Below are 27,876 nucleotides of genomic sequence, written 5' to 3' on the forward strand. Positions count from 1 at the left end.
AATGTTTATAGTATAATAAAAACATAAATAAATAAAGGAAAAATCAAAAGAAAAACCAAACCAGAAAAAAAGTAAAAAAAATACAAAAATAAAAACTAGAAGGGAATAAAAGAAAAATTGAAACTAGAAAGAAAAGAAAAACCAAAGTGAAAACTATATAATAAAAAAAACTAAAACACAAACCCACAACAGAAGAAACGAAATGAAAAACCAGCCAACGAACAGACGAAACACGCGCGACAGGGTGGGCCGGGCTGGGCTCCCACGACGCCAAGACCAACACACAGCCAGTCTCTCCACCGTGTACGGACCACGGAGCGAAGAGCGCTCCGGAAAACTCGGTGGCGGCGGCGGCGGCCGAGCGACCGGCGGAAGCTGCATTGGTTCCTATCGCCTCCAGGTAAGCTACCCGACACTCCCACCTGATCCGCACGCGCCCGATCATCACCCCCGCCCCGACTGATTTGTAGCAGCACACGCAGCCTATCGGGAACAGACCGGTTCCCGAGTTCTTCGTCGTCGGCGGCGGCGGCTGTCGCTGGAGCATAGAGGTAGGCCTAGCGTCTCGTGTTCCTTGCTCCTCCTCTACGACTACACTTGCTCTGTTTCGCATGCGCTTCACCTTGTTTGTAACCCTAGCTAGGTGACGGGGCTTCATGACCGGTGAGGACGACGGCTGCTAGGCCAGCGACTTTCGGCAACTGTCAGGTATAATAATCCTACCTGGAGGTTGGTGCGCTCATACTCGATGTTCGGCTTGCAAATTTATAGGGAGCACATGTGATTTGGGGCTTGCGATTTGTGAATTCTGGAGTCAATTTTGCTACAAATCGCAAAAGACAACATGTTTGGCAGTTTTGTGAATTACAGATTCTAGAGGAAAAGTGAATTTGTTTTTCTCTGTCGGGCACGAGCTTGGCTCGGCCAGCATCTCTTTCTTGCTTTAAGTTTGTCTTAAAGAGGCCTTGCCATTTTACCACTATTTGATCATGTTATACGAATTAGACAACCGCTGAATGGTCGACTTGTTGGCACTTGGCAGGCACCCACCGATCAGGATACTCTTCTTATTTCTAGTAGTACATCTGTTGTGTGTGTATGTGGGGAATTATTTCTACATCTTTATTGCTCCTAATTAACAAGTTGAAGGACTTAGCCCAGCCTCGTTTTGTGCCTTCACTTGCTTGCTAGAAGCCTACTCCACAGTTCAACAGTTGCTCTGTTATTTGCTTTGTTCCACACAGCAAGTCTCGTCAATCAATACTTGTTGTTACTTCTGCTTGTTTAAATAATAGTACCACTAATGCTATTATACTAGTATGTTCTAACTTCCACACATGGCATCAGCTTATTTAATGGGAAGGAACAGGTGAAAACTTGTTGTTGCTTCAGTTTATCTAATTAATGCTTGAATTAATGTGTGTGTAGCCCTACTTCATTTCTCTTTGTTGGCATGCAATTCAGCATTAAAGACACACCTCTCCATATTTATTTATCTTCATGTTGGCATGCAAATCGGCATTAAACACACGCCTCTCAACATGTTCTTTTATATGTAATAAATGCCACTAATAATTCTATATTCTAACTTCCAGCCATGGCCTCATCCTCTGATATGCCGGGAGAGAAGGTGCCGGCCGAGACTACTACTGTTCTAGTGAAATGGTGTGGCAATGATTATCGTGTTGAGGTGCAACCTGATGCCAATATTGGAGAGTTGAAGCGACGTGTTGATCATGATATGAAACTTCCTTACAAGAGACAGAGACATATGCTCACCGGCACAAATGAGGAATTGGAAGATGATTATCGTGTTTCTTCGTTGACCAGCCCACCCGTGACCGATCTCATTGGGTAAGGCTTTTCTCACACCGTCCTTGTAAATGCACGACAGTTCAAGTGTCACTCATGTATGCATTTGTTACTTGTTTCTAAGAAATATATGGTGTACTCTCACTTCTTTTGATTCCGGGAGTAGTATATTACCGTCGAGTACCTAGAAAATCGCCTAAAGCATGATGCAATTTTTTTTTCATATCCATTTTGTTGTCAATTTTTTAGTTGGTAGCATGATATCTTCTCGTATTTCTCATGTAGTTCGATATATTCATATTCAAATATTATATATATATATATATATATATTAGTTAAAAAAATACAATCTCATTTCTCACTACAAACATTTTGAATCCAGGTTGACCAAACCAGATCGCCTGCTCTACTCACGGTACTTTCATTATGACAACAAAAATCGTAGCTGGTCTGTGAAGGGCAATAAGAACAAGATACAGAAAAAGAAAAACGACTACCTTTCTGATTTTCATGGCATAGATACTACCTTCATCAGAGGAACCTACACTGTAGGGAGTTTCACCGCTGATTGCCTTTTGAAGCGGTATGATGCTAAAGAAAAACTTCTTTCTTCGCTACTACTGATGAAAACCTGGAGACATCCAAATGTGGTGGTATTGCAGAACATATACAAGGCGCATCTGTATTATCGTCTTGTAGTGTCCAGCAGCTCTTTTGATGGTACCTTAAGTGGATGGCTCGAGCATGGTGAAGACAACAGGATTTTAAATATGGATGGAAAATTCACCCCCTTTTTCAGCAGAATCACATTGTAAGTATTGTTTATGTTAAAACTTGACCTTCAATATTATAATAGGATCTGAGTTGGCGACGGCCCATTCACTCCGATCGCTACTATGTTTTGAATTACTAAGATTGGCGTATTATAGTGAGTATTTATGTCTTAAATTACTAAGAATTGTTACCATAACTATTATATATAGATGTCATGGGTATATTCTACAACCATTCTTTAGACATACTCTACAACTAGAAACCCACCAAACCAGCATAAAAACATTGCACCTAATCGATTTCTTTCCAATGGTATATTGTTTGTGTCATTCCGACAAACCGTTCCATCTATTATACAATTGCTTGTGTGTTATTCTACAATAAGTACTCTGTTTCTGTATTGTTTTTGCATGAAAATTTTGAACCAATTTTTGAGAAAAGACGCAAGTGATATACAGTATACCATTGGAAAGATATTAATTGAGTGCAACTTTTTCATGATATCAATTGAGTGCAACTTTTTCATGTAGAATGTTTTTTCAAATCCGTTAAGGTTCAAGAGCAGTTTTAAAAATGGTGCAGACCATATCGAATGCAAAGAGCAGATTTTGATCAAAATTTTAAAACTGCTTGACGAAATGATGCAAACGATATATTGTTGGAAAGGTATTGACTAGATGCTTATTAATATAGAACACTTCATTCAAGTTTTTGGTTCGAACCCCCAATGAACATGTGAACCGCCCCTTACAGAATAGGTGAACTACGTGAGGTTTATGGTTCGCGTTAGAGAACTGGGTGGACAGTCCACGCGTGAATTGCCGTGTGAATGGAGCCTTGAAGGTGCGAACTGGCTCAGGAAAAAATGAAACACAGTGAGGCAAGGAGCGAACCTCCTGCAACAAAATATGTGAACTTCTCAGCCAACCAAAAATGACACAGAAATAAGCAGGGAGAAAATCAAACACTGATGATCTGACTGAGCATCGCTGCTGTAGATGGTGGACGTCACAACATGCAGTAGGAAGTGGTCCTGCTCCACTCCCTGGAGATGCCCCAGCTGCAGCCATGGCCATGGGCATCAGTTAGGGCACATCATCATGTGTGGATCAGACTTCAAAGCTTTGCTGACAATGATCAACCCGTCGAGGAGGAAGCCCGTCTGCGACGGGGGAGGGGCTCATCTGATGGACCTCTCCGACCGCACCAAGGGGGAGCACCTCCTCCTCCTCTAGCCGAAGCAGTGCCACAGTCGCACGTTGTTGGCTGCCTTTGACCAAGGAGAAGGTGGTGGCGTGGGGTGGATGGTCGAGGCTAGGTGCGGTGGCGGCGCGGGTCCTATGAGGCAGCTGGACGGGAAGGTGGGTTGGACTAGAGGAGGGTGGATAGGAGTGGCACAACGCAGCAGTGGTGAGGAGCAATGGGGAAGGGAGGGTCTGGCGGCGTGGTGGCCTCGGGGTGATAAGGTCACAGTGCTGGGAAGGTGGGACTAGTGTGGTGTTTTTTTTTTGTTGGGGTTTGCTCCTTTCGGGCAGGTTTGGCTGATCTAGGAGGGTTGGTTGAAGAATAGTTAATCTATGATTCTTAAGGGGTGGTGATAGAATGGACCCCCTTAAATTTTTATATAATCACAATATTTTGATTAGTTGACTGTATAGCTTTTACCCTTATAGGTTCTGAATTGGTGGTGGTCTGTTCACTCTCACCGTTTATTATGCCTTAAATCATTGATAATTATCGTAATTATTATCCAACCTATGTAATAGACATATATATCACGATCTACTGATTAGTTGATCCTATATTTTGGAATATATGTTATTTTCCCAAAATTTGAGTTTATTGTTTTTGAGGAAAAAATAGAACCAATTACACAATCATTTAGACAATGCATGCAAGAAAGAATTTCAGGGTACCGCTCCGGTGCTCGGCTAGTTTGTACGAATCCTTTAATTCCACTGCGCGCTAACGTACTGAGATAATGTTTCACAGAGATCTATGTGATATCTTGGACAAGATGGTTAAGCGCAAGATGTGCCCAAAACAGCTCACAATTGACAATCTGTATCTGAAGACTGTGAATGGTCAGCCTCAACTCAGAGTTTTCTTCGACGACGGTAATTTCCTTTTTGCACTGTTCTCAAGACTAGTGTGTCTCTCTCTAAAATCTATACAAAGATATTAGAATTTTATTCTACAAGTGAAAACTATAGAGTCATGTTTTGCAAAGTTTTTTCTTATGTGGAGGTTATTTATAAACATATTTAGATATAATTTTGCATATTTGCTGACACGGAAAATGCACATCTGATGTAGGTCCATCTGAATCTAATATGATAATTTTGAAAAACAGAAGACATTTTTAAGTTCCAAAAATATACAAAAATAATCTTGCATGTAGAGGGTGAATACTAGTATGTGCACGAAATTTAAAACTTAAATATTACCGTATGCGACCTTTACATTTTCTTTATAGGTGGCATACAAAATTATTCACTTACGAGTGTTTCTTAATATTAACTTGTATTAGTCTACTTTAATTTATCGCTCCTTGCCACTTCTGTCCGATTCACAAACTCCCCTAATTCGCAGTTGAGGATTTGATTGGCAAGGATCAAATGCATCTGGGAATACTGTATGTGAAACTATGTGCGGACTTAAAGAAAATAATGACAACCGATGTTTCTACACCAATGCACATAGGGACCAGGGCATACTGTGATTTTATTGAAAAACATGGTCCTGTCTACATTGTCAACAATTTGCCAAGACTTGCCAAGTTCTACCCAATTGATTGGAATGATGAAGATAAGAGCAAATATCTCATTGGCATATTCTCATCTACTCGAGATATTGGTAAGCTCATCAATCAATGTGGAATAAGGTGGCCGAGAAATGAGTCTGGAGAAGATATGTGTCAGGAGCTCAAAACGCTAAAAGCAATGATGGAAAGAGCAAACCGAGAGATGGAGGAGCTGAGAACTCAAGGACCCGAGGGTATAGCAGCGGCCAAAAGGATGAGGGATTTGAAGTGGAACTATTTCATTGAGTATCCTAAGGACCTTGTCAGGCTCGCGAGGAACCTATGGAAGCACTATTTCTCATACCCTCAATACATTAAGGTAATTAATTCTTCATCTAGCTTGCATGCCAAACAAGGTGTTAGAATTGATTAATCGTTTGGTTAACTGCAGAAGCACCTTGGGGGTAGCCGAAATGATGTATTGCGCAAGCTCGAGCAGTGGTGCCCTGATGTATGGACGTTGATCTACAACGCCGTGGGCCTACCATGTATGTTGTCTTTCCTGTTTAAATTTAAACTCCTTTCTCTCGTCATGCATGTTTTTATTTTTCATTGTGCTGCTACGCATGCTTACATGGTCTTGTGTTGGGTGCTACTTAGCTCATACCACACCATGTGGTTTCTGAAAGGCGTATGTGGCCAGAGTAGAGCTGGTTTGTTGGGTCAAATATTGGCATCCTACAGTCTCCCCATAGGTCCATGCTCAGTTGGTGTTCACAGCAGAAATTGCTAGTCCTGTGTGGTCTGACCATAATAAGTCCATGGCCATACCATGTAATGCAGACAATGGAAACTGGTTTGTAGGAGTACTTTGTAGCATGGTGAATAAATTGTTGCTGCATGAATATCTCTCAAATCAATAGCAGGGACAAAGAGTTCAGTGCCTCCATGTCAAATGTCCTGACCTAGTACATTCTCAATAAATGCTCTTGGCATTTGAAGCAGTGGTGGTATGGCCAGAGAGTAGAATCAGGCGGTCAACCAGGCATCATGCTGTGACTTGTGAGCAGGGCACCTTTTGGTCAAGTGAGCTAGTTGTGCCTGCTGCTGTAAACTCTGCCCAGCTAACTAGCTAGTACTACTAGGAGATTATGATGCACTTGACATGGCTCGGGTCTAGGCTTTGCAAAAGTCAAGTGAGACCACAACCTTTTGTTTTACGCAATCCGGGGTGTCCTTTGTTCCAAATTTTAAATCAATCAATCAATCAATCATAAAGCTTGTTTGATCTGTATATGGTTATAAATACTCTAGATGAATTTCTCGGAGGATCTGCTTTACATGCATTGGTTTGACATGTTTTGCAGGAAGCAAGGAGACTGGTGGTGGTGGAGGCAGGGCAAGGAGATTGCAAGCAAGGAGGAGGAGTCTGGAAGCAATGTTTTTGGGAATTCAGTAGCATGGAAGTGACGAGAGCACTGGGTATTTTTTGAACGGTGCAAAACGCTGGTTGGTGAACTGCGCGTAAGAAACCAAACGAAAGATTTGGCGGTGCAAAACACCTGATCTTTTTGTAAGATGATAGAAGCGCTGGAAGTGTAATTTTCTGGATGGGCGCGCTGGAAGTGTGCGTGCGTGCGTATGAGACCAAAAGAAAGATTTGGCTGAATACCGCGAAAGCCTAGCTGGAAGTGTTTGAGACCAAACGGATGATTTGGCAGCCGGCCGGATTCTTCTGTAAACAAATGCTACGAGTAGGAACCAAAAACATGGATTTGGTCTTGCTTTATTCTGTTCTTGTACTAGTGTATTGTGAGGTTAATTTGGCTGTCAGCAACCTTCCACGACCGGAAAAAACAGGGGGATCCCAACCAAATTTTGCGAATCGGCGAAAGCTCCAACCAAGAACACCATGAGAGAAGGGGAACGATAAGAATATCCAAACCTAGGGAATTAGAAGGATGGATGAGATGAGATGGCCGATCGAGGATCTCATCTCCTCGGCTGCGTCCACGGTTGCTATAGCTTGCCCGTGTTGTTTTCTGGGTTGTTGGCTAACTAAAAGATCTAGTAAATTTTCTATATACTAAAAAGACTCATTTATAATCTCAAAAAAAAGAGACTCATTTATGTTCTAGGACTCTTTCTTTTTTCTTTCCTTTTGACGAAAATAAAGGTCTGCCGTTGATTTAAGACAAGTGATTGAAATCGCGCTAGGGGCCAACTTACATCGATGCCACTCAAGCATGCAGGCACAAGGCACGCGTCTAAGAGGGTGGTTTTTCTACACCCACTCTCGGTGCACCCACGGTGCACCCACGCAAAAAAACATATCAAAACGTTTCGAAAAAATCTGAAACTTCATGGAAATGATCATCAACAAATGTTATGGGGGCTTTCTCTCTCTCTCTCTCTCTCTCTCTCTCTCGCTGAATTCTCAATACAATGGTCTATTGGAGATCCATATGATGTAACTCTTTTTGCGGTGTGTCTGTTGGGATCTGATGAACTTTGAGTTTATGATCAGTTGTATCTTTTTATATCCATAGAAGTTATTTGAGTTTGTTGATCTCTTATATGCATGATTGCTTATAGCCTCGTATTTCTTCTCTGATATTTGAGTTTTGTTTGGCCAACTTGATCTATTTATCTTGCAATGGGAAGAGGTGCTTTGTAGTGGGTTCGATCTTACGGCGATTGATCCCAGTGACAGAAGGGGAACCGACACGTATGTATCATTGCTACTAAGGATAAAACGATGGGGTCTATCTCTACATAGATATATCTTGTCTATATCATGTCATCGTTCTTATTGCATTACTCCATTTCTCCAAGAACTTAATACACTAGATGCATGCTGGATAGCGGTCGATGTGTGGAGTAATAGTAGTAGATGCAGGCAGGAGTCGGTCTACTAATCTTCGACGTGATGCCTATGTAATGATCATTGCCTGGATATCGTCATGATTATTTGAAGTTCTATCAATTAACCAACAGTAATTTGTTTACCCACCGTCTGCTATTTTCTCGAGAGAAGCCACTAGTGAAACCTACGGTCCCCGGGTCTCTTTCTCATATATTTGCCTTTGTGATCGACTTTTCCTTTGCATTTATTTTTAGATCTATTAAACCAAAAATACAAAAATACCTTGCTACATTTAATTCTTATTTATTTTATTTGGCGTTCGATCTATCAATCTACTACAAATTTACCTCAAGTTCGTTTGCCCATCTTGGGGCGCCGTTACCCGAAAGGGATTGACAATCCCTTTTACACGTCGGGTTGCGAGAAGTTGTTATTTATTTGCAGGTGCTGTTTACGTTTTGTTTTTTGGTTCTCCTACTAGTTCGATAACCTTGGTTTCATATCTGAGGGAAATACCTACCGCCGTTGTGCTGCATCATCCCTTTCTCTTTAGGGAAATGCCGACGTAGCTCCAAGCGACATCATCCCCCCTATCATATGATTTTGATAGGTCCAACTTGTATGTACAAAAACTACTTACAGGGTCCTTCTTCCGCTTAATGGCGTGGATACACTCAAAAGGAATGTAAGCATTATTAGTAATTAACCTTCCAAGTACAAGGGCACTTTGCTCTGGTGCCACAATATCATCCAGTAAGGGTCTTAGACAGTTTACTAGGCATTTTGTGATTACCTTGTAGACTACATTACATAAGCTGGTATGCCGGAACTTAGTGAGCCTGGTGGGGTTAGGCACCTTTCGAACAAGCACAATGGATGTGGATTAATTCACTTTGGCATAATACCTGACTCAGAAATTAGCCTAATAGCCCCAATAATCTCCTACTTCAATATGCCCAAGTGCCGCAGAAAAAACCTCGCAGGGAAGCCATCCGGTCTTGGCACCTTTAAGGACCCGATCTGAAACAGTGCATCGCTAGTCTCCTTGTTAGTGAAAGGAGCACATGATTTATCATTGATATCCGGACTTATTTTTGCTTGGAATAGGTGCATGATCTCGTCTGCATAGATATTTGGATAGGCCGTGAACGTATTCTCAAAGTACTCTTTTACCATGTTCCTCATCATAACACTCTGATCCTGCTGCCATGTCCCATTGATATTTGTTAGGCCTTTGATCCTATTTTTCCTAGCACGCCAAACAACCTTGCAATGAAATTTTTTTGTATCTATGTCCCCCTCCTTTAACCAATCAATGTGAGACTATTGGAGCCACATCATTTCCTCCTTGTAGAGCAGTTCATTCATGGCGTCAATCTTTTTTTGCAATTCCGCGCGACTAGTCCCACATGGTTTCATTAAAATCTCAGTGATTTTTTGGCATATGTTCATAGTCCCACATGGCTTCATTAAAATCTCCAACAAGCATCCATGGCAAGGTTACTCTGGTTGTGCAAGCGCCGCATTGCATCCCACACTTGGTGTCTTTTTTCCACGCGTGGTTCGTCATAAACAATGGTGATATGCCAGGGAGGCTCACTAGCCCGAAACAGGGACATACACATCAATCCATAATTTACTTCTTTCATCATATATCTGATAAAAAATGTTTTCTTAGTTCTTCATACGTTTATTAATCTTTTTCCATGTGTTCTTTCATAATTGGGCCGTCTATTTTGTTTTTTTTTCGTTCAGGAGGAAGCGTTCTTATGTATCGGTACGATGCCGGGGTCGACCCGATCTTCTCCATCGCACGATCTCCTTCTTCCTCTCTACCAAGAGCACGGTGCGCTACCACAGCAAACCCGATCTCCTTCCTCTTCTTTGATCTAGCCCGATCTCCTTCTTCTTCTTCGATCCAATCCTTCCGCTTTTGATCCAATCCGTTCTGCGCCCGTAATTGTCTCCAACACAAACTACACATCTACTTCTTGCGTCGATGGGGTGTTCGAAGGGACTTCTTTGGCCATTCCACAAGCCGTTGTACGCACATATAAATACACTCATACTCCCTCGGCAGAAGCCCCAGCACAACTTGTGTCGTTCCATTCTTGCTCGACATTGATGTCTTGCGTCTCGTCGTGTTTCGGTGCCGGTGATGGCAGTTGGCTGCCAATGGGGCTATGTCGATTCCTTCTTCCGTTTCGATTATCGTTCCTTCCTCCGATTCCGCCACGACGGCGTGAGCAGTGGCGTCGCCAGAAAAAGGTTGTACAGGACCAGGCCAGAGAGCCTGCGATGCCAGGTCAAACACTTTTTGTCCCAATGCCTCCATCTCGCTGAGCCTCTAAACCCTCGTCTCCTGGCAGGCCCTCGCGCTCCACCTTCCGGCATCCGCAACTTCCTGAGACTAAGATACCACGATGAAGAAGGCGCCGCTACAATCCTCGACCGTGTGAACCTTGTCCTTGTCGGATGTGCCAACGATCTTGGAGCCGTCCAGTCTAATCTCTTCTCACGCGTTGTCTAAGTAGGCCGGCCGCCAGCCTGAAGCACCTCGGTGGTCAGCGGAGCTCTGCTCATGACTGTAAAACTGATTTCCCCTAAAAGCTCAAACTGATGGGGAAAGGTGGGCTACGCAATTATACACTTCCTCTCCCCCTCACGTGGGACTGGCTCAGGCGTAAACATGAACCGAAGATGAGCTATAATTTAATTGTGTTAACCTGGTCTTGAACGAACTCAAAATCTCTTGACTCCGACACCACGTAAAACTACACACACAAATCACTTCACCCGAAAGTTTAAACTGATGGAGACAAACGAGCTATGTAATTATACTTCAACAAGGACGCGTCGACCTCATGAAAATGTCGACAGCCGAACGTACAACAATGTGATGGCTTGCGTGTGTATCATCTAACCATGTGGACAGCCAACGAGGACAAAAGAAAGGCTGCAGAACAACGGCTGGCCAAACACAAAAAGAAAGAAACTTAGCGTGTGTATCATGTAACTATCTCGTGTCTCCTCGCGTTGTTGCCATGCTCCCCACTCGCCTCGCCTCCCCTCCTCGGCATGCACTGCACGTGCACTCTCCCTCGCGATTCAGCATTCGTTCACTGTGCATGTGCCGCTACGCCGTCCTGTCCATGGCACGTAGGAGGCGAACCTGCGCCCACGACCGGCGGCTTGAGAGTGGATGACATGCTGCTCCACGATGAAATTGAAGTTCGCCGCGGTCATGGCCGCCAAGGCATTCTCGATCGCGCGCTCGCCGTCGATCTAGCCCTCCATCAGCCGGTGCTGTTTTAGAAGAAACTCCGACAAAGACGCGATCGCAGGTGCACCTCCACCATGGCGGCATTGTAATGCATCTGTGCCTGCTTCATGGTGAAGCCGGCTTGCACAGAAGGCGCGGGAGCCGGGGCGGTGTCGTCGGAGCCCGTCTCCATCGTGGGTGAGCTGGCCGGCAAGCCAGCCTCGATCCACCTAGCACGGCGGCTTTGCCAGGCAGTGGCAAGGGTGGCCACGACGTGCTTCATCTTCGTGGAAAGGCTCTCTCACAGAGCTTCGCCGCCTGCAGTCACGGCGGATGCAGTGCAAGGGAGGAGGATGACGAGCGGCTTGTGTTATGGTGTGGAGTTAGCCGGGTGTGGTCGCTTTTAAATAGCAGATTCTGATGAGGCGAGGCATCCAGGTGCGTTAATGCGCGGTGCCAGAGTGGGTTTCTCGGCCGACGAGCCGCTTAATGGCGGCATACAGACGGATGGGGGATTGAACGGGCGTGGTAGATATCCCCCGGTCCCGACCAGTCACATATCTTTGCCATTGAACAGACGCAGACATCAGAGATGCGTCGTGGGCAATGCACTCGGCCAGCGCGCCGCTTCAATAGTGGAGGCAATGAGAGGTTGCGTCCATCCTGAGCCATCTTCAATATGAAGCGCCACGCTTTACAGCGTCATGAATGCGAGCAGGTGGCTCCGGGCCGAAACACGTGCGGGCATGAGAGTGGTCCGGACTCCCGTAAAACCAACCTTTGTCTTCGGTTGGCGACAAAATTACTGCTCTGACTTATAAGGCTAACTAAATCCTGATTTGACCTCGTTTCGAAACCTGATTTGACCTCGTTCTGACTTATAAGGCCAACTAAATCCTGATTTGACCTCGTTTCGAAACAAATTTCGTTTCTGACCTTTTTTGGTGACCCCAAGATCCCTGGCGTCTGGGTTACGAAGCAGACGCCAGGGGCCCTGTCGTCTGGCCCCTGGCCTGCACTGCCCGCCTGCCCGTTGACCTGCTGACGTGGCAAAAACGGGCCAGACGCCAGGAACCCTGGCGTCTGGCCCTGGTAACTGGATAACGCCGCGGGGCCAGCCCACCCACCCATCTGTTCTTCTCCCTGCGGCGCACGAACAGAGGGGGTTATCTCCTTCGCCCCTCTTCCCCCTCACACCAATCCCTCCCTTGATCTACTTCATCCTCCACCCAAATTTGTGGATCTGAGGCCCCCAAGCTTCTTTGAGGTATTCTCCCCCATTCCCTCCAACTTGTTTTGCTTTTCCCCTCTCTTGTTGGATGCATTATTTCACATTAGGTGATGTTAGATTAGTATATGGTTTCTTTGTTTTAGGAAATAGTTTGTAGTTGATAGATGATTTGGTAGGTAGTGTAGTTGGTAGATGTTTGTAGTTGTCCACCAATAGACATAGTTTGTGATTTTTTTTGAATTATAGATGATGTATGAATGTGCTAGTAAATTAGCTATATGTTGAATATATAGATGGCATAATCTTTGTTTGAATCTGAGAAGACAACTTTGGCAAGCAAATATATTTAGAAAAAATATTATATGTGTGAAGTGGTATGACAATATAGTTGAATATATAGATGGCAATTTTTTTTTGCAAAAGAGATGATGAAATTTGATTATTGTGTGTGACATGATTTGTTCAATAGAATGGCGGATGATGATTATGAAATTTATTTGATGGTGAAATTTGGTACTCTAGATGATATGTGTGCATATGTAGAAGAAAGAAATGATGTGGTTATTTTTGAGAAGAATGGTGTTTTCATATGGCATAAACTTGGAGAAGGAAATTGTTTGATATTGTTCATGTATTCATAGATGTTTGTGATTTATTTTGTAGGATGGCGGATGGTGATGGACCTTGGTATGACGGATTAATCGATGAGTGGGATAAGGAGCATCGTGCTCGTGCCATTGAGAATGGACAGGTAAGAAGCAAGAGTGGGTCAATTTTCGTTGTTTCTCATTTGTGTTCTTGTATTGATTATTAAAACATCACTTTATTTGCAGGTTGTAGTTGCTATGCGCATGAGGGGTCATTCCGCTGATGACTTTGATTACGACCCGCGGTATGAGCCTTACATTCGGAGATTGGGTCTTCTCCCATTCGTGTTGCAGTGTAAGCGACGCGCTCCGCCGGTGAACCACGCGGCGCTGACCGCACTTGTGGATCGTTGGAGGCCGGAGACTCACTCGTTCCACCTTCCATGTGGGGAGATGACGATGACCCTACAGGACATGGCTATGATAAGCGGCCTTCCTATCAACGGACAAGCTGTTACCGGTCGTGTCAGCGTGGGTAATTGGCGAGAACGGACTGCCGATTTAATTGGCGTTCAGCCCGAGGGCCCTCAGGAAGGCAAGGCCGATACCGCGAAAGTGAGGCATTCTTGGCTAAAAATGGTCAAAGGAAACACCAATCCGTGCCCTCAGGATGCCAATGACGTGGTTGTGCAGCAGTACGCGCGGGCCTATCTTTGGTATGTACTAACCAAGGTAGTCTTCTCAGATGCAACCGGGAACTCAGCCCTCTGGATGTTCTTGGAGCTACTCAATAACTGGGATACCTAGTATAGCTGGGGTTCGGCCGCACTAGCATATTTGTATCGTCGGGTAAGAGATATTTGCAACCATTTATCTTGCATTTGTCATGCGCCTCCATATCTAACATGTTTGTTTGATTGCAGCTTGACTTGGCGTGTCGGAGAAAGGGAGATACATCCTCATTGTTTGGGTTTGTTTGGAGCCTATCCGTGTGGATGTGGGAGCGGATCCCGGTTGGACGGCCGATTTAAAGAACCCCCTCATGGCAAACCCACGGGGTAATCATGACGGGTTGCATGATGATGATCCATATCGGCGCCCTACGCTTGCTTACTATTGGGAACAAGTGACAGTCTACACAGGAAGCTCGCATGTGCGATACAAGTGCTATATGAACGAGCTGGACACCTTGACTGCTTAGCAGGTTTTGAGAAGTTCGATAAGATAAAATTTAGTCAAGAATAAAACTTATGTAGCTAACAATGTATCTCTTTGTTTTGCAGGTATATTGGTTGCCTTATGTGGAAGATCGTGACTTTGATCTTAATGAGATGTGCACGCGTGATAGCCATCTTTGGCGGGCGAGGTGCCCAATGATATGCTTCTTCGCAGTCGAGTGGCACTTTGTAGACCGTGTGGCAAGACAATTTGGAAGAAGACAAGGTATTCCAATTGAGGAGAGCAAGGAGGAAATGCTATCTCTGCATCGGTAAGCAAGCATGCCTTGAGTATGTAGTAGAGCATTGAATAAGTCAATGTTTGCTAATGCTTTGTCCCGTGCATCATTTGTAGGTTCGATCGAAGGAACAATCAGAATATATCGGATTGGGCAAACAAACACCGTGCATGGATAGAAATTTGGAATCAAAGAGACACACTAGTGCAATCAGAGAATAGACCTCACAATCAGTTAGCATATCAGAAGTATCAAGTGTGGTATGCGGATCGTTACCGGTTAAAGCTGAAGCCAGGTTGGACTCACGAGGAGTGGTCGGAGTTGGTGTCTGAAGAACCGGAGACTGCAGAAGGTTATCATACCTTCAACATGGGTGTGAGAGACACCAGAGGGGCTCATGTTGACTACACACCGATGCATGACGAAATGGTAGTCTGTTTGACCTATTACTCTAACATACTTGCATCATGTTGTCTTCTTTCAAATACATAAGTTTGGTGTGTTCATGAATTGCAGGGCAGAGAGTTGCTTCTGTGCGTCAACGATGCCAATGTTGCACTGAGTCATCCACCTGGTGGTGCATTATCTGAGAGGACTCTTAGGAGCACGATGGAGGTGTGACCAATATATTATAAAAGTTTCTTTTCGCGGATTATTTATTTGCATCTCATATCATAGCATATTTTGTGTTGTTGCAGAAGTTCAAGAAGCGGTTTCATAAGATGGCAGCAATGCTTTCTTGCCATGGTGCTCAGTCCACTGACGTGTATGCACCTGGTAGCCGCGCTGCCACAGCTAATAGACGGCGTTATCTCTAGAACGATGAGGACACGGAGGAGTTCCATGAAGAGGAGCCAGCACATCAAGAGGAGCCAACACATCATGAGGAGCATGAGTATGATGCAACACATCAAGAGGATCATGAGTATGATGTTGATGCCCCACAACCATCACAGGTTACACAACCGACACAAGGCAATGCTCGCTCTAGGAAAGGCAAAGCCATAGCTAAGACACCAGGCAAGAAAGGTAGAAAGAAGACATGGAACACACAATTCCATTGTCCGGAGTATCCTCATCAGCTTATCCCAAGAGGAATGCAAAGATATAAGACCAACATTGAGGCGGAGGAGGAGGCATACAACGAAGAGGAGGAGGAGGCATACAACGAAGAGGAGGAAGAGGCTAGCGAAGAGGAGGAGCCTACACTTGCAACCATTGCGAAGAGAGGAAGGAGGAAGTGAGCTTCTTGTTTGGAAGTGAATGAACTAGGTGGCGTTTGTATGCATGAACTTGGTGTTGTGGTAAAAACTTCTTAGGTTGTCTTGAATTTGGTGTCTTATGTATGCACTTGGTGTCTTATCTATGCTTGAATTTGTCGTGATGAAAAATCCGTGAACTTGTTCTCGTTTGTATGCAAGAATTTGTTGTGGTGAAAGTTCTGTGAAATGAGCCATAATCTGTGTTGTATGAACCTGCATATGAATATATATGTGTTATCTTCTTGTATCAAACAGCAAGTTCAAGATTACAGGGGCCCAGACGCCAGGGTCCTTGGCGTCTGGTTTAAGCCAGGGGACCAGACGCCATGGTCCTTGGCGTCTGGCTTCAAGTCAGGTGACCAGACGCCACAGTCTCTGGCATCTGGGGGTCGACTGGATTTGAGGGGGGTTAGGGTGCTGGATGAGGGAGTGACGTTGGCAGGGCTAGAGGTGAGAGTGGGTGGATATGAATGAAATGAGAGGGGTAGAGGTGGAGATGAATGGATGAGAGGGGTAGAGGTGGGCCCAAAGAATCTTATCCACTCGAATCTTATCCATCAGACAGATAACTGCAAAAATGCTAGGGACCCAGACGCCATGGACCTTGGCGTCTGGGTGTCCATCAGACACATCAGGCATTTGTCTGGTCTCCTGCGTGAGCAAAATGAGCCAGACGCCACGGTCCTTGGCGTCTAGTTGTGGGAGCCAGACGCCATGGTCCCTGGCGTCTGGGGTGTCCATCAGACACATCAGACATTTGTCTGGTCTCCTGCGTGAGCAAAATGAGCCAGACGCCACGGTCCTTGGCGTCTGGGCGTGAGAGCCAGACGCCATGGTCCCTGGCGTCTGGGGTGTCCATCAGACACATCAGGCATTTGTCTGGTCTTCTGCGTGACCAAACTGAGCCAGACGCCATGGTCCCTGGCGTCTGGGGTGTCCATCAGACAGATCAGGCATTTGTCTGGTCTTCTGCGTGACCAAAATGAGCCAGACGCCAAGGACCAAACTGGATAAGGACCCAGACGCCATGGACCTTGGCATCTGGGTGTGGACCTGGTGTTTTTGCACACACACTAGTGTCTGTTGTTAATGTTTTTTCTTAGCAACTTATTGCACACACTGTTAAATATGAACAAAGCATGCTAGTCTCAACCAAAAATATGAACAAAGCATACTAACTACTCTCGAATGACGAACATAGTTTGCACATAATCTCAAATAGTCTCGAATTACAAGTTCATCACACACGATGTGTCGAATGACATAAATAGTTCATGATCACGCAAGGTCTCGAATGACAAGTTCATCACACACAGTCTCAAAAGTCCATAATCGATGTCGGTGCCTTTTCCATTTGTCTACTGAGTAGTACGGGGCCACTTTCCCTTCTTGTCACGTGCCTCGTCCTCCTCTTGTGCATCGCGAGCCCTTGCAAGTTTTCTTGCCCTCTCTTCTTGACGAGCCTCCTTCTCTTTGCGTGCCTTCTCTTCCTCACGCTTCTTGCGCTCACGAGCCTCCTTCTTACAACGCTCCCGCTCCAATCCCCGTGCATAGGACTCCTCGAATAGGCGCTGCCTCCGTAACCAATCTCGACGTTGGTCCTCTTGGACATCTTTTGGTACCTCGTGATCTATCCAAGTGAAGTACTTGCAAAGTGGAGGAGGGGACTACATATAAACCATGTTTTTGTTAGACATATGAGTGACAACTTGTTAATGTTTTTTGTATGTACACCTAACATACCGGTGGTATGTCATATGCGTTAGTTGGCCTTCGATGATCATGTGCATAGTTGGGACACACGAAAAACCTTCTACCTTCTGTCCATGACTTGTTGCGGTCAGTGGACACCTTCAGCTTGCAAACATCACCACACCAACATGATGGTGTGGGCACATCCTTCTCCTTCTCCTTGTCCAAACTGGCCTCCATCCACGTCTTCGGCATGTCCTCTTGGTCCGCGCACGCCGGCCTCGTCCTGGAACCGGATGAAGCCATGCCTACAAAAAGAACAATTGTTAGCACAAGACATAAAGAGAGTAAATGCGTAAATACAGTAAATGAATAAATGCTAGGAATTATATGAACAAATAATATACCATTATTATTAGATCAACCATCTGGATTAAGCAAATAACCGAAGGCCGATCCATTATCAACCATTCCTCTACGACCACCACCACCTCTAGCACTTGTGCTTCCTCTCGGACCACCACCACCTCTAGCACTTGTGCCTGCTCGGCCACCACCTCTAGCACTTGTGCCTGCTCAACCACCACCTCTAGCACTTGTGCCTGCTCGACCACCACCTCTAGCACTTGTGCTATCTCGACCATCACCTCTAGCACTTGTGCTAGCTCGACCACCACCTCTAGCACTTGTGCTAGCTCGACCACCACTTCTAGCACTTGTACTCGCTCTACGAACACTAGCACCTCTAGCACTTGTGCTCCCTCTACGACCACCACTACCACCTCTGACACTTGTGCTTCCTCGACCACCACCACCGTCACCTCTTCCACCTCGTTCACCATCGGTGCCGCCTCCACGACTTGTTTTTCTTTTTTTGGTTTTCTTATTCTTGCATGTCCGCTCATTGTGTCCCCCTTCACCGCACACCCCACAGTTGATAGTGTCAGGAGCCTCCATGAAATGACCGCTACCAAATTGTTTCATGCCAGTGTATCCAGCCAGGTCATCCATATCACCCCTGAACCTCTTAGTTCTCCTTCTACCCTTCGTCTCCACCTTCAGAAGAGGGTCTGGCCTAATATGAGGGCCATGGTACTCAGGCCACTATGATTGGTCCAAGAAAGGGTGAAATCTTGGCGCCCATGTCAACCTAGTAGCTTCCACATGGAACTCTTGCATCCTCACGTTTTTTCCATCATTAACATGTATGTTTCTCGCCTTCGCCGCCATTATCAAATGCGAGCATGGCCAATGATACTTACTAGGCCTCCCGCACTGGCACCACCGAGTCTTCAGTTTCACCTCAAATGCAGCACCACCATATTGTCTACCGTCTCGTGTTGTGCCACCTGGAGATACCGGGAGAAGTAAGGATCACATGGACGGCAAGCCTCCACCACCGGGAAGTGGGGTTGCTTCACATCCAATCTCCACGGCCGCCGCCTCCATGGGGACGAACTCCCATGTTCACAACCGGGCTCCCAATCGGCCGCTGCCTCGCCGACCTTGACGACGAAGTAGTCCCTCCCTTCGATCCCATTCGCAACGGAGGCAATACCCATCCCAGCGGACGGGTCCGCGGTGAGATCCCTACTGGATTGTGGTCGCGCCTCCCCAAACGTCACCGCGGGACACATGAGAGGGCGTCGTTGCCATGGTCAGGCTTGGATGGGGAAATGAGGCGACATAGCAGCAACGGCGCCTTCGCCGGGATTGGTGGCGACGGCGGCGGCGAGCGAGCGGGAGGACGGCGGCGGCGAGAGAGTAGGAGGGTGGTGGCGGCAGTCCATCGGCCGCCGTGACGTGAGAGGAGGATGGGGATGGGGCCGCGATCTGGACGTATGGAGCGGTCGAGAGGAGGGGAAGCAGGCGGCTGGGTTTTTCCATCATGCGGGGTTTGGGGGAGGTCAAACGAGAGGGTTTTTTTTCGTGCGGGAGGCAGAGCAACGAGGGCGGATATAGGGAGATGGGACGCGGTCGGTTGGCAGGAAAAGGAAAGCTACGCAAAATCACATCAATATAAGAAAATATCCCATCAATACTTGATTGATTGCGATTTATTTTTTATATGGTAACTAATCTGATCATCAATACTTGATTGATTGTGATTTATTTTTTATATGGTAACTAATCTGATGGGTTTATGTGGGTGGTGAAGCGAAAAGGAAAGCTACGCATTTTTTTAGTCAGTAGAGATGATTGATGATAAGAAAATCACATCAATATAAGGAAATATCCCATCAATACTTGATTGATTGCGATTTATTTTTTATACGGTAACTAATCCGATCATCAATACTTGATTGATTGCGATTTATTTTTTATATGGTAACTAATCTGATGGGTTTATGTGGGTGGTGAAGCGAAAAGGAAAGCTACGCATTTTTTAGGCAGTAGAGACGATTGATGATAAAAAGGGGAAATCACATCAATATAAGGAAATATCCCATCAATACTTGATTGATTGCGATTTATTTTTTATATGGTAACTAATCTGATCATCAATACTTGATTGATTGCGATTTTTTTATGGTAACTAATCTGATGGGTTTATGTGGGTGGTGAAGCGAAAAGACAGGTGGGAGGGAGACGAAATAAAACCAGCGAAATAAAACCAACGAAAGTGGTGAGGCGAAATAAAAACCAGCGAAAAATAACCGGCGGACTATTCGTAGATTTTTTTGGTTCGTCTGTCTTGGTGCGACGGGATGTTAGGGCCTGGAGTGCGTGGGGGCGGGCGGGGGACTCGGCTTGAGGTTTTTTTTTTTTGGTTTTATGCGGCTTAGCGTGAGACGGGAGGTTGGGCGTGTGCGGGACTCGATCGCGGGGTTTTCTTTGATTTTTCGCGGCTGAGAGGAAGGTGAGAGGAAGTACCAAAGAAGTACCAAAAAAGACCGGGTAAGGTGGGACGAAAATAAAATTCGAAACGCGTACCAACTCAGACATTAGGAGTAGAGATTACCTCAAATTTTGGGCTACAAGTGTTGCAGCTAGCGGCCTGCTTGCCGCCAGCGTGCGGCGGCGAGGTGCCGAACAACACGAGCTGGCGAGAGGAGAGGTGCGATTTGGAAAAGAAACAGACGACGAGGCTCGCGTGTGGCTGCTTTACGTGACTAATCACAAGGGGCCTGCTAATCACGGTTTAGGCCTGGCCGCCTGGGCACATGGACTCCTTGTGGGCTTTTGGCCCTTTGCTTAGCTTTTTCTTAGGGCTGGCCCTTTGCTTACCTGTTCTCACATGGCCCTCGCGTTATTTGATGGGGTCAGGCAGGATTTTTTACTGGATTCAGATCAGGCAACCACGTACCTACATGTACGTACAAGGCAAAAGTCGTTGGGTTCACTTGAACCCAACGCTTCTACATTGGCTCCGTCCCTGCTTGTAGGTGGTCTACGAACCTAGATGTATTTTTTCTTCTGGTGTTTTTTATGCTAACTTAACAGTAGATGGATAGAAAGGAAAAAAGTACTTCCTTTAGTTAAATTAAATTTTCAGGATTATTCAAAGTGTAGGCATTGTATACCTTTGTTTAATAATAAAATGCAGAATAATCTGATAGTACAATGTGTATAATCAGAACTATATATATGGCGTCCAAATCCTCTAGATAGAAAGACATCAATTAATTCCTCGGCAACCCGGCTTCAGGCCATGCTCACGCTGGTTTCTCATGAATGCATGTCATCAGCAAAATGTCAGCGTTCCGCGACACCACATCACACCATAGTATCTCCCTTATTCATTTGGTTAACCTATACATCAAGGATTGTGTGTTGCTGGTAGATATAATCCAAACCACCCAAGCTGAATCTGCTCTGTTTCTCTACAACATAATGAGATTTAGAGAAATGCTCATGGACAGGCAGCTATGTATAATTGTTTTTGAGGTAAATACATCGGGAGTCATAGAACTTGCACGGGACGTTCAGTTTGGTGCATAAACTCGTAAAATACGTGTTTCTGGTCATCTAACTTGTCCTCTTGTTCATATACGGTGCTTTCTATCGTATCGCAGGCACACGTGGCGTGCCAACGTTGTGGGGGGGCCATTTTCACTGTTTTTTTAACCCTTGCATTTTATTTATTTATGCAGAAAATTCTCAAATAAAATTAAAACCAAACGTTTCTGATCCCTTGCATTTTATCTACACGGACAATTCTCAAATGAAATTGAAAACGCGGGTACATGCTGGGCTTCGAACTACTCGACTAACCTGATGTTTGGCGATTAGTACGCACAGTTAGCTCCATATTATATGGATAGTATGAAGCAAATAGAAATTAAAACAGGAAAAGCTGTGCAAAAAAGGGATAGACCCGGTTCAAACCTATGACCTCCTGGCTAGCTCGCCGCATGTGCAATTAAAGAGATATACACAATTTATTGTTTGTATTCTTTCTTTTTTCTATGTAAGAAACTAACTTATATTCTAGATAAACTTTTTGGACAAATCATTAAACTTTTCCCCGCAAAAAAATCATTAAACTTTTGTTTGAATTCGCATAATATTAAATTTGAAAAATCTAGATAGAAGAAAAGTGCAGAATGAATGTACATAATTTTTTTAGACAAATAAACTACATTTTTGTTTAAAATCGAATAATTTTAACTTAAACAATCTAGTGCAGAATGAATGCACACATTTTTTTGGACAAATAGACGGAAATTGTGTTCGAATTCAAATAAATCTAATTTTTTAAATATAGATAAAGGAAAATATAGGTCAGAATGCTTGTACGTAAATTTTTCGGACAAATGAACTATTTCTTCTGAATTTGAATAATTAAAAATTTAAAAATCTAGATAAAAGAAGATATATTGCAGAATAAATGTACACGAATTTCTTTCAGGCAAATTAGCGGGGGTTTTTTCGAATACGAATAATTTTAAAGTTGAAAATCTAGATAAATGAAATATAGTTCAGCTGAATTTTCCAGAAGAATTTTAAAATTTCAACAATTTTATATTTGAAAAAAATTGATCGCTCAAACAGAATGATTCCACTCTCTCCGTGATAATGTGCATATATTTCTATTACCCGCGTAGTTTTCTTAAATAGAACAAGATTAGTAACAACATATACAGGAACATTTCCACGCATGAATATTTTTTTGAAATGCGTGAACATTTTTAAAATGCAACATACTTTTTTTAATTACACAAATATTTTATAAATCTTTAATTTTTTAAAATATCACATACTTTTTTTACAACGTAGAACATTTTTGAAACGTCACAAACAACAAAATATAAGTTGTTTTCTTACATCATTTTATTCCTGCGGGGAATTACACGAACATGTTTTTAGTTTTCGTTTATTCCTTTGTTGGGCTGAGCGAACATTGTATTAAAGAAAATTTTGTTTGTGAGTTTGATGTCAATTTATTCTTGGTCGAGTGGCTAGTGCAGTTATCTCTTAGTTTGCAGGACGTCCCGTTCTAGTCCCCTGGCGCTATTTTATTCGTCTTTCTTGAAAGATACTGTGTGCCTACATGTGCGTAATTAAATAAAAATCGAGGCTGCGTTTTGCAAAAGAAAGATAATGCATGGCTCACCCAACACCTCACCACTCACCGCCCCCGACATGTGGGCCATATTCATGCTGACACGGTACGTGAGCACAAGATACGTCTGGATACGAAAGAACCGTATCTGCACGCATAGGCAAGTTATGTGACCGCAATGACGTATTTTACAACTTTTAGCACCAAACTGAACATCATATGCAAGTTATATGACTGCCATTAATATTACCTCATTGTTTTTCTCTTGATCTAACACTTGGGCATGAAGATAAATTTTTAGGTTCATCATGCAACGTGCTAAAATCAAGTAGCACATTCAATTAATTTGAGGATAAGTTAGTTGACTGTGTAGGTTGAGAATGAGGTAATATCACTTGGAGTCACAGAACTTGCGTCGTATGTTCAATTTAGTGCTAGAACTTTAAAAATACGGTTTTGTAGTCACCTAACTTGATTTAAGCGTGCGGATACGATTATAATACGCGTATGTGAGTGTATCTATGTGTATTGACCCACCTGTCAGTGAGTTGAAACTGGGCATGATGTATTTTTTTTACAAAAAAAACACCGTCATATTTGTACAGAAAACACCGTCGATGACAAATCAATGTGCTTTTTGTGCTCTCTACGTTCTCCCATGGACAGTGATTATACAGCAGCATGGTCAACTCATGACCACCACAGAGCAGCGTCGGCCTCTTCTTCGCTCAACCTCTCGCTCCCATACGGCTAAGGTTTTGGCCGGAGAGCACATGGAGCATGCGGGAAGAGACCTCCTGTTCCGAGGACGTGGATCCTCCTCCGCCTCCTTCATGCACATGCCCTATAATAAAAAGTAGTTTGAGGCGTTTATATTTTTCTTTCTTCTCAATGCAAGCTATCAATAGTGGGTCTCATCAAAGAATAGATAATAAATACTTCACTACACATGCATCATTTGTTAAAGACCGCCTATCCGAGGAATACAAGAAACTTGACATTTATTGGCGGCAAAGGTATGCTTATCGGCTCTGCAAGCTTGGCGAGGGCAACACCTCTTTCCTTCACGCTGGCGCGTCTACCCGCCTTTGTAAGAATCAGATTCAAGTCCTGCATGCGGATGGGTCGCTCATTTTAATCATGGCGACAAAGCTAGAGTGCTAGCGGACTTTTATTCGTCTCTCCTGGGCACTGCCGCCCCCTCTTCATGGAGCTTTGACCCTCACTGGTACTTGGCGCGCGTGCCCGCCTGGATGATCTTGAGAGGCCTTTCACCCTGGAGGAGATCAAAGTGGCGGTCTGGGCTATGCGGTCCAACTGTAGCCCCGGTCCGGACGGGTTTGGCCCTGCCTTCTTTAAGAGCTTTTGGGACATGGTTTCTCTGGACTTGTTGGACTTCTTGAATGATTTCTACTCTGGTGATGCGGACCTGGATGGTGTTAATCGTGCTCTTATTACCCTGCTGCCTAAGTGTGACATGGTGCTCTCAGCGGATGGATTCCGACCCATTTCCCTCCAAAATTGCATCATGAAAATCATCTCCTGAATCTTGACTACACGGCTGCAGAAGTTTATTGAGCTTTTGGTGTCCTTCGAACAATCTGGGTTTATTGCCGGGAGATGCATTGCAGATAATTTCTTGAATGCAGCGGGTTTGGTCCAGAGCTGCCGTCTTCGAAAGGCACCCACGATTGCCCTCAAGTTGGATTTCAAGAAAGCCTTTGATTCTGTTAGCTGGGACGCTCTGGGTGTAATCATGCAGGCACGTGGGTTCGGTGACCGGTGGTGTTCTTGGATCCATAATATCCTTACCACTGGCAAAACGGCGGTGTTGTTGAACGGGGTCCCCGGTAGGTGGATTCAGTGTAAAAAAGGGCTGCGACAAGGGGACCCTATGTCGCCCTACCTCTTCTTGATAGTTGCGGACCTTCTCCACCAATTGATTGTGAAGGATGACTCCGTTGATCGGTTGCTGCATCCCCTTGTCGACGACCTGCCCTGTCCTGTTGTTCAGTACGCCGATGATACCCTCCTGTTGGTCCGTGCTGATCGTGGGCAGCTCTCTCGGCTAAAGTCTATTTTGGATGCCTTCTCTGCTACCATGGGGCTAACTATCAACTACCACAAAAGCACCTTCATCCCAATTTGTGTTGACCCTGCGCACGTTGCCCTGCTAGCTGCGGACCTTGGCTGCCCGTTGTCGACGTTCCCCCAAACATACCTCGGCCTGCCTCTCTGTGATGAAAAATTGCCTGCTAGCGCCATGGATTTCTTGCCAATCAAGATTGAACGTCGCATACCTGGATGGCGCACACACACTCTTGACCAGGGGAGCCGTTTGACGCTTTCTTCTGTGGTTCTGGCTGCGATCCCCACTCATGCCATGACAGTTCTACCCCTCCCCAAAGGCGTTGTAGCCAGGATGGACCGCCCCCGCCGGGCCATGTTCTGGAAAGGGGCGAGTGAGTGCTCCGGGGGAGACTGCCAGGTTGCATGGCATGAGGCTTGTCGTCTCCGCTCAGAGGGGGGGCTTGGATTGATCGACATTGAGGTCCAGAACACATGTCTCTTGCTGAAGATGGTCCATAAAATCTTCAGTGGCGTTTGTACCCCCTGGACTACCTGGGCGCGCCGTTGGTACTTGGGTGACCGTCCCGCGGCTTCGACATCCTCTTGGAAGGCGTTCGCCTCCCTGGTCCCTCTCTATCGTTCCCTAACTTCTGTAAGGATTGGGGACGGGGTGGGCACGTCCATCTGGCATGACAACTGGACCTCTCTCGGGGCCTTGGCGGCCGCTCTTCCCGCCGCGTACACACACTGTCTCCACCCCAGCGCAACCTTGGAGGATTTTGGGCGGCTTGGTCCCGATGCAATTCCTATGCATGATCGTCTGTCTAGGTCTACTGAGTTGGAGCTCCACTTACTTCGGTCCGCGCTTGCTCGCGTGCGTTTCTCTTCGACAAATGATGAGCGGACACTCGCTTGGGGGGGTGTCTACAGTTCAAGGCGGGTGCGGTGTACCATATGATCAAAAGCTCTGGCTGCGGGCTCCCCCTGCACGACTTAAACTGGGACGGCTTCATGCCCCTCAAAGTCAAGGTGTTCGCCTGGATTCTACGGCATGGCAACACCCGTACAAGGGCCTTCCTTCATCGAATCGGGTTCCTTGACTATGACGATTGCCCTTTCTGCCTCGAGCGGTCGGAAACAATCACGCACCTCTTCTTGGAATGCCCCCGTTTGCGTCAGGTGTGGGCGTGTATCCTCGATCGTCGTTGCTTGCCGGTTGACTGCACGGTGGAAAGAGTTTGGGCCGCCTTCTCTGCTTGTCACCCTTCCTGGAGCCGTCCTCTCCTCAGCACGGCGATGTGCTCTGTCCTCTGGGTGGTCTGGAAGTCCAGGAACCAGATGGTGTTCGATAACATCCGTACCTCGGATGTGGACTTGCGGCGTTTGATTACAGAGCATCTTCTCTTGTGGATAGTTCGGGCTCCATCCCGCGTAGACTGTGCACCGTTGCGTCAATGGTGCGCAGATGTTTGTACTTGAGCCCCTCTCTCTCTCTCCCTCCCCCCACCCCCATTAGCACTCTGTGGGTGTGTTGTGTGATGTAATGCTTCATTATTACTTTTAAATACAAAAATCTTCAGGTGGGCGATCGCCCCCCGTTGAATGTTCAAAAAAACTACACATGCATCTCTAGTCTCCACTTCGACCTTTTTAGTTTTATGCATCAGACCATACTTTTTCTCCCCAAGCACCTGCCTCCTGTAGTAGATCCCGCTGCTCCATCTGAACCTACTTTCTTGACATCCGGTCATATGTGGCTTACGGGGCATCACCCTGGGGCTATGCATTGGTCATGCCCTAACTCTCCCTACCTCCCAACGATGCGGCACACGGTCAACCTTCATCTGGTCCGACCATAAGACCCCACGGCCCACCTTCCTTTCTCCTTCCCAAGAAGGCCACAACGGCCGGCAAGCACTTCTCTATCCACGATGGCCCGATGGGGAGGGGGCGTGGTGGAGACGCTTCGGGGAGGGCCTTTTCACGTTCAGTATGTGCATGTGTTCTTTTCGCAACAAAAAAAATGTTCTTTCTGCAAAAGAAAGTACGTGCATGTGTCTCCCATCAAGCAAGCTTTCTGTTTTTCCACTGTGTGGCACCCCGGCTTGCAGCACTCAGCACTGAAACGTCCCGTGTTCTAGCCCAAAGATCAACATCTTTTAAAACATGCCACTGCTTGATATAAAACAAAACAACTCTTTATTGCAATTACTATGGGTGCAAGGGCTATCATGTACAAGGTTTATTGAGGCAAGGTGGCACTACACCTATTGTATGTGAATAAGCTAGCCTCCATTTGTAGCAGCGGGACAACGGCAATGGTGATGGGCTACACTCCAAAGGGACACTGCCGGGACATTCCTAGTTCGCAGACTCGGGATCCTCGAGATGCGGAATCATGACATTACCTGCATCTGGCATGACACGTTGGTGAGTACTTTGAATGTACTCGCAAGCTCACAACAACCAGAAGCATCAAGACAAGACAATAATATAGCATTACAAGTTAAGTTATGAACAAATATTACGAGTGTGGAAGAAATAATGAGCATGATGTTGATAAACTAGTTATAATGATAAATCGTTGCTTAAGGTCGCATGGACCATCTTACTCT

General features: G+C 45.4%; 2 protein-coding genes and 1 pseudogene across 2 annotated transcripts; all 3 read left to right on the plus strand.

Moving 5' to 3' along the window:
• The first annotated feature begins 322 nt into the window (after window positions 1–322).
• Window positions 323–13,654, plus strand: LOC125549435 (uncharacterized). The gene is made up of 13 exons (XM_048712849.2): window positions 323–400; window positions 483–551; window positions 640–708; window positions 1,596–1,854; window positions 2,195–2,623; window positions 4,579–4,703; window positions 5,179–5,708; window positions 5,781–5,877; window positions 6,173–6,185; window positions 6,697–6,795; window positions 13,352–13,439; window positions 13,522–13,580; window positions 13,630–13,654. Exons 4-13 carry the CDS (start codon window positions 1,598–1,600, stop codon window positions 13,652–13,654), a joined length of 1,722 nt encoding a protein of 573 aa, XP_048568806.2. The 5' UTR covers window positions 323–400; window positions 483–551; window positions 640–708; window positions 1,596–1,597.
• A 952-nt stretch (window positions 13,655–14,606) lies between these two features.
• Window positions 14,607–15,975, plus strand: LOC147982266 (uncharacterized; annotated as a pseudogene).
• A 9,110-nt stretch (window positions 15,976–25,085) lies between these two features.
• On the plus strand, window positions 25,086–25,840 carry LOC147982267 (uncharacterized). The gene is made up of 2 exons (XM_087516254.1): window positions 25,086–25,679; window positions 25,790–25,840. The coding sequence occupies exons 1-2, from the start codon at window positions 25,086–25,088 to the stop codon at window positions 25,838–25,840; spliced, it is 645 nt and encodes a 214-aa protein (XP_087372380.1).
• The last annotated feature ends 2,036 nt before the right edge of the window (window positions 25,841–27,876 follow it).

Source organism: Triticum urartu, chromosome 3A, assembly GCF_056163025.1.
Source record: "Triticum urartu cultivar PI428250 chromosome 3A, HENAU_Tu73, whole genome shotgun sequence".
Lineage (NCBI taxonomy): Eukaryota > Viridiplantae > Streptophyta > Magnoliopsida > Poales > Poaceae > Triticum > Triticum urartu.